The sequence below is a fragment of the Macaca fascicularis genome, chromosome 1 (assembly GCF_037993035.2).
Source record: "Macaca fascicularis isolate 582-1 chromosome 1, T2T-MFA8v1.1".
NCBI lineage: Eukaryota > Metazoa > Chordata > Mammalia > Primates > Cercopithecidae > Macaca > Macaca fascicularis.
Window position 1 is genome coordinate 123078924 of NC_088375.1, and position 5739 is coordinate 123084662.

Sequence of the window (5739 nt, forward strand, 5' to 3'; positions counted from 1 at the left end):
GGTTGGTAAATGTCAACCAACATCTTGCGAAGTTATACATAAGTTATACAATCACCATCAACTTTCTTGGAAAATGGAAATTCATTACTTAATTTTTTATTATGTAGACATTTGAACTTTAAAACTCATTGCTGACAAAAGCATTTATTTGCAAAATAAAAAGTGTTACCAAACAACAAAATAAATAAGTGATTGTAGATTTATACTACACAATAGATGATAAAGCCTTTGTAAGAAGAGCATTCAGACTACTCTCTACAAACTCAGTGGAATGTCTTCTTGGTTTCTATTAATATTTCCCTGTTTATATTCTGCATACCCTTAACCTATGATTACCCACTGATCCTACCGACAGGTGGCCTGATGGCTTTATGCATCTCACAGGCCATGGCACAACTGGCTGGTCCACTAAGGGGCTAGCAGGAGCAGCAGTCCTTCACCAGTCCTGGAGACCAGAGGCGATAGCTATCTCTGGCTACTTCCGTCCTAGCACACATCAGTTGATTAGCAAGCACCCAGCAAGTAGTCATTGAAAAGGGGCTGTGTTTGTTTGTCAGAAAAGGGCCAGGAAAGGAGAGCGGTTATCTCTGGTAAGTGTTCAGATTTAACCACATATTAAAGAATTTTGTTTATGAAATACAGCAAAAAGTAGTATAAAGTGGAGGGGTATAAATTCATGTCCTATAACATCAATACAATAGTAATAAAAATACTTTATAATAAAAGTTTTAAACCCACACAATTGCTAAATGAATTGGACACTGGAACTATAGTTAACCGTGACTTTCCTGAGAAAACGGAGTTGTATAGACATCCTGCTCAGGAGGCACAAAATAAACTTCTGGGGATTCTGCTTACTGATTATGATAGTTTTGTCAAAATGGTATAATCCACAGACTCCCTTCCTATTCACCAGTAAACCAGTTAAGGTGGCTGGACAAAGAGGTGTCTCCCTTGCTTGGTGAGCTGCATTCTTCCTGCCTTCTGCAGCATGGCAACTGGGGCAAAAGCCAAGGCCAGGCTCTGGAGGTGGTAGGAGAAAGAGGACCTCTGACTCCTGCTGTAGTGTGGTTTTCCTTCTAGCTGTCTTGTTGCCTTCCCTAAGGGTATCGAAGGGTACGCTTGAGCATAGTGTGGCAATAAAATGATAATAAATGAATTTGTTTTGAAAATGAGTTAATCTTGAAATCGTCAGCAATGGTCTTTTTTCCTAACCTCGAAGGTGTGGAAGTGGTGTGTGTAAACTAGCCTGTGGTTGGCCCATCATGCTGTGTCCTTAAAACACAGGCTTTCTTAGGGTTGTTTGCCATGGAGGTGGGAAATGAGTAAACTTTGTGAAGGTAGAGCTCCTGAAGAGGGTGGATCCCGTAAATTAAATGTTCCAAGTCCAGCCACTCTTCTGGGTCCTTCTGCAAGACCCTTTGGAGGCGAATTTGTGAGAAAGAATGAGGCTTTATTTTCTCTTGTTCCTTAGAGCCTATTTCCTCTCTCATCCTCCTTCAGGAGGGGCCCAGAGTACCAGAACTTCCCATAGAGATGCTCAGAGAGGTCCCAGGTACCTGTTCCTCCTTCTCTCTCATCCTCAATGTTTGGGCATCTCCTGGGAGCTGGTGGACAATGGGGATTAGGGGGTGGCAGTAGGCTATCTTTTACTTGCAGGATAGTATCACACAGATTTACAAATCAAAACAGACAACTTGACATTCACATGCAAAACTTCCCTTTAATCATCCTTTTGTCTTACAATCTCCAAGGGACGCAACAGGTGAATAGCTTATGCCCAGTTACAGCAAGAGCAGCTGGTATCAAAGACCAGGGCTTCCTGACAAGCTTCCTCATAGGTGTGCTCATCCACACGTTGTAGAAGGCACGCTTGCTGGTGGGGCTAGGATACAGATCATTGGACTTCCCAGTACAGAATCCACTGCCACCTCCAGGTGCTACAGTGACGATGGGAGTCAAGCTGGTTCCCAGGGTAGAGGTGGGTACTCTGCAACCTGAAGAGAGAAGGAAAATGGACCCCATAAACTCAGGAGAGGACTCCTTTCCCAGGATGAGTGTCATGTCTGTAAGGTCACTGTGGGTTTCTCTCAGTGCACATCCTACCTAAACCAGTGGTTTAATGCTCTGAGCCTCAATCGAGGATACCCAAGTTCATAGCCCAGCTCTGCCATGAGCTATGTGACCATGAGAAATTCATTAACACTTCTCTGAGCCTCAATTTTCTCTCTGAAATGATGGCATAATTGTATTATCTCTTAGAATTATTAGATAAAGCATTTTCCAATGTGCATGCCATATAACATAGTGAGTCATATAGCATGCACATTGCTTTTATTTGTAATTATTAGCTTTTATTATTATATATAATATATTATGTTATTATATATAAGGCATACATATAGTATATAAATATATATTATTATTATATTATATAATTATTAGCTTTTATTTGTGAGTAAACTAATACACCTGGCACCAAGAGTGCCTATGAGAATTACACGAAATCTAAAGAACCAGCAGGCTTGACACGGAGTAAAGATCCAATGATCAGCAGTAGCTTTCTCCGCAGCTTCCCAGCCCCTCTTGCTTCCTGGACTTGCCCTGTTCTCGGGGCTGGGATAGAATCGTGTTGAGACCATCTGTAGCTCTGCTTCCCACTTCAGGAAAGATGCTAGCTGAGCCACTTTAGAGTTCTCCTTCTTTCATTTCTTTTCTCATCTTGTAAGTTTTTAATCCCTTGCTTTTTTTTTTTTTTATTTTAACTCTGACCCACAAAGTTCATAAAAGCTGGAGCTGAGCAGCAGTGACAGGGAATACAGTGTTTGTGTTCCCTTCCCTACCCAGGCACCAGCGTGTTCAGTTCACTTTATAGAAGCTTGCCTGAGTAGCCCTACAGAGGAGAATCCTCCAGAATATTGATAGGTCCCCTTTTACTTGCCAGGCTTGTCACTCATGGCCTGCGTGCTAGTAAGTCTGCTGGGTCTTGCTTTCTGGGTTCTAAATGCCAGTTCCAACAGGACACACTAGGACAGCTGGAAGATCTGGAGGAGGCCTTGTTTGAGGTGAGGCTGGGAGGAGCTCTCGTCTTCTCTTCTTCTTAACCATGTCTAGTTTGTTATCTCCTGGCTGGTAGGTCATCACTGCTTACGGGGTGCGGAGACACCAAGCGCGGATTCGAGTGCCTTCATGAGAGGGTATTTCCCCGGTCCACAGAAAGTGCCCGTGAAATCATCCAGGTCAATGGCCCAGACCATGGCCCCTCCAAATCTGTTCTTTAGCAGCCACTAAGCCAGTGGGAGAGAACCAGGGGGACTCTGGGGTGTCTTTGCACAAATGCAGGGAGCAACTCTAGCAGGATGGCAGGAGGACCATGATCTAGTCATGGAGAGGAGAGACTGGGGGTGGGTTTTGAGGAGGCAACTTTGAGGAATTCATTAACATATTTGTATGTACAGAAGGACTGTAGGACTAAGTCATGGAGGATAAGTCTTGGCCCCAAGCAGCTCTTTCCCCCTTTGTTATCACCAACCACCTTCTGAGAAGGCATCTCACAGCTGGAGTTTGGGTGGGTTGAGTGCTATAGAGATATAGGCCCTTCACACAGCGAAGTGCCTGGGCAAAGCGAGAGGGCTCTAGATGGAAGGTGTAGGGTGAAGGGCCCTGGGATTGATAAACAGCAGTCATGTCCTCCCTAGACCTGAGCATAACCTCACAGACCAGAGCCTCTATCACCTCCTGATTTGGGCTCAGCCTGTGCGAATTTGCCATGAGCAGGAGAGAGGCAAAGGAGAGGAAAAAACTCTGTGGTCTACACTTTATCTTTGGAGTGGGGAAGAACACCTGTGTCAGGAAGCACAAATCAAAGAGCTGCATGAGGACCAGAGAAGAGCAGGGGAGGGGCCAAAGGAGAGTTTCCAGGGGTGGGGGGAAGGAGAAACTGCAGGAGCCAAGGAAAGGAAGGAAAAGGAGCTGAAGGGGTTGCTCCAACTGCCAGGCTCTGTGGCTGGGTCACTGGCTCCCCCTGAAACTTCACAGCCTCCCTGTGTCTCTCCTCACCTCCCTCAGGTCTCCTGGGATTGCAATTCAAGGGCAGCTGGAGGGCAGGTCCCCCACCTCTCCCCAACCATGCATTAGGAAGAGTGTGGAGGGTCCTACCTTGAGGGTGAAGCTCTTGGAGTTGTCATACCCCATCCACTGATTCCCCTTGTAGGTATAAGGTACCTCCTGGGGGTCATTCCACACGTCAGTGGCTCCTTTCAGGAAGCAGCAGAACTGGGGCAGGTACAGAAGGAGCAGTCATAACTCAGATGGGCCCTGCTATTCTCAGGCCACTTCTATGTCCTCCCTCCATTTCTTTTCTAAGATCCACATCCCAATCCATTCCCCTTTGCTGGAAATAACAGAACCTGGTTCCAGTGTCACCCAGGTCCCCGCCCTGCTTTTGTCTCGTGGGACAGTGGACTGCACTAGCTAGAGAGATGACACATGAATTCAGTTATTTGTCTGCCAATAACCTCACGTGTAACAATGGACAAGCAGCTTCTTTGTGCCTCGTGTCCTGGTTTCCTTTCGAAATGAATTTGACTGGTCCTTTTGTTTGAAAGAGTAGTGTCTCAAAAGAGCTAATAAGAGGACAGTGTAGCATAATGGGTAAGGTCTGAGATTCTGGAGCTGCACAACTTAAGTTTGAATCCCAGCTCTGCCACTTACTGATTCTGTGACCTTGAGCAAATTGCTTAACCTCTCTGTGCCTCGGTGACCTCTTGAATAAGATGGGGAGAAGGCAGTACCTTATTGTTTGTTAAATGAGATTATATATAAAAATCACTTGGAGCACAACCTGGCTCTCTATTTGCACTCAGTAAGCATTAGCTAGTTCTAGTGTTAAAGATGCATATTTACTTTAAAAGGTTAACATTTAAGATGTTTTATCATCTTTTCACTCTTCCCTTCTCTCATTGCCACATATATTCAGAGCAGTCAGCAACAGAGTACCCTCTACTGGAAATCAGAGTATAGACTCTCTCTCCATTGACATATCTTCAACCTTGAGAACAGAGAGAGTGGGTCCTCTAGGCCCTCTGAGGACATTACCTCCAAGTAGGCAAGGGTCCCAGCCTCCTGTGTATGGGGCCCAGCAGTCCCAGGGCCAGAAGTGGGAGCATCCAGGCCATGATTTGCAGGATTAGTGAGAGTGAAGGTGTGAGCATAAGCCCCAAAGACCACTATCAGCTTCTCAGCAGGGGCACCTGGGCTCTTCCAGGAGTTCACTGCATAATCCTGGAGGCAAGATGAGGCAGGTATCATTAGAAAGCAGCTGAGCATGTACCCAGAGGCCTTAGAATAGTCTAGGTTTTCTGCCTAATTCCCTAGTGTCTCCGGGTACAGCATCCAGCCAAACCCCTTCCAAAGTTCAACCTTGTAGAAAGGAAAGGAATGCTGCCCCTTCAAGAATGGATTGACCAAAGGGTCAAGAGGTCCATTGCTTTAGTAGCAGGGCCCAGTGTTAGCCAGAGATCCTCTTTTTCTTTATACTGGAGTTCATTTGGGGCATGACAAGTGTTCAGCTGTGCATCCACTTGTCTTCCCAACGGGCTTACTACAATGCTGAGAGTTATTTGTGCATGGAGCATCAACTGGGAGATTTTCCCATGTCAATTTTTAAATCCTTGGTTGAAATCTCCACTGAAATGACATCTAGCCCATTTAGTCACCTACTTATCATTAAGCAGACTA

General features: G+C 45.4%; 1 protein-coding gene across 1 annotated transcript; it reads right to left on the reverse strand.

The window, feature by feature from the left end:
- Window positions 1–1706: 1706 nt before the first annotated feature.
- LOC141407425 (acidic mammalian chitinase-like) lies at window positions 1707–5417 on the reverse strand. The gene is made up of 3 exons (XM_073999039.1): window positions 5098–5417; window positions 4159–4275; window positions 1707–1997 (listed from the first exon to the last, which is right to left on the reverse strand). The coding sequence occupies exons 1-3, from the start codon at window positions 5326–5328 to the stop codon at window positions 1959–1961; spliced, it is 387 nt and encodes a 128-aa protein (XP_073855140.1). The 5' UTR covers window positions 5329–5417; the 3' UTR covers window positions 1707–1958.
- Window positions 5418–5739: the final 322 nt, after the last annotated feature.

What these genes read in the sequence shown, in the direction of transcription:
- LOC141407425 (XM_073999039.1), bottom strand. Translation starts at nt 5,328, where the DNA reads ATGCTCAGCTGCTTTCTAATGATACCTGCCTCATCTTGCCTCCAGGAT. An exon ending in GGACCCTTGCCTACTTGGAG is followed by an intron (nt 4,276 to 5,097) that starts GTAATGTCCTCA and finishes TACCTGCCCCAG; the next exon opens with TTCTGCTGCTTCCTGAAAGG. An exon ending in CCAAGAGCTTCACCCTCAAG is followed by an intron (nt 1,998 to 4,158) that starts GTAGGACCCTCC and finishes TTCTCTCTTCAG; the next exon opens with GTTGCAGAGTACCCACCTCT.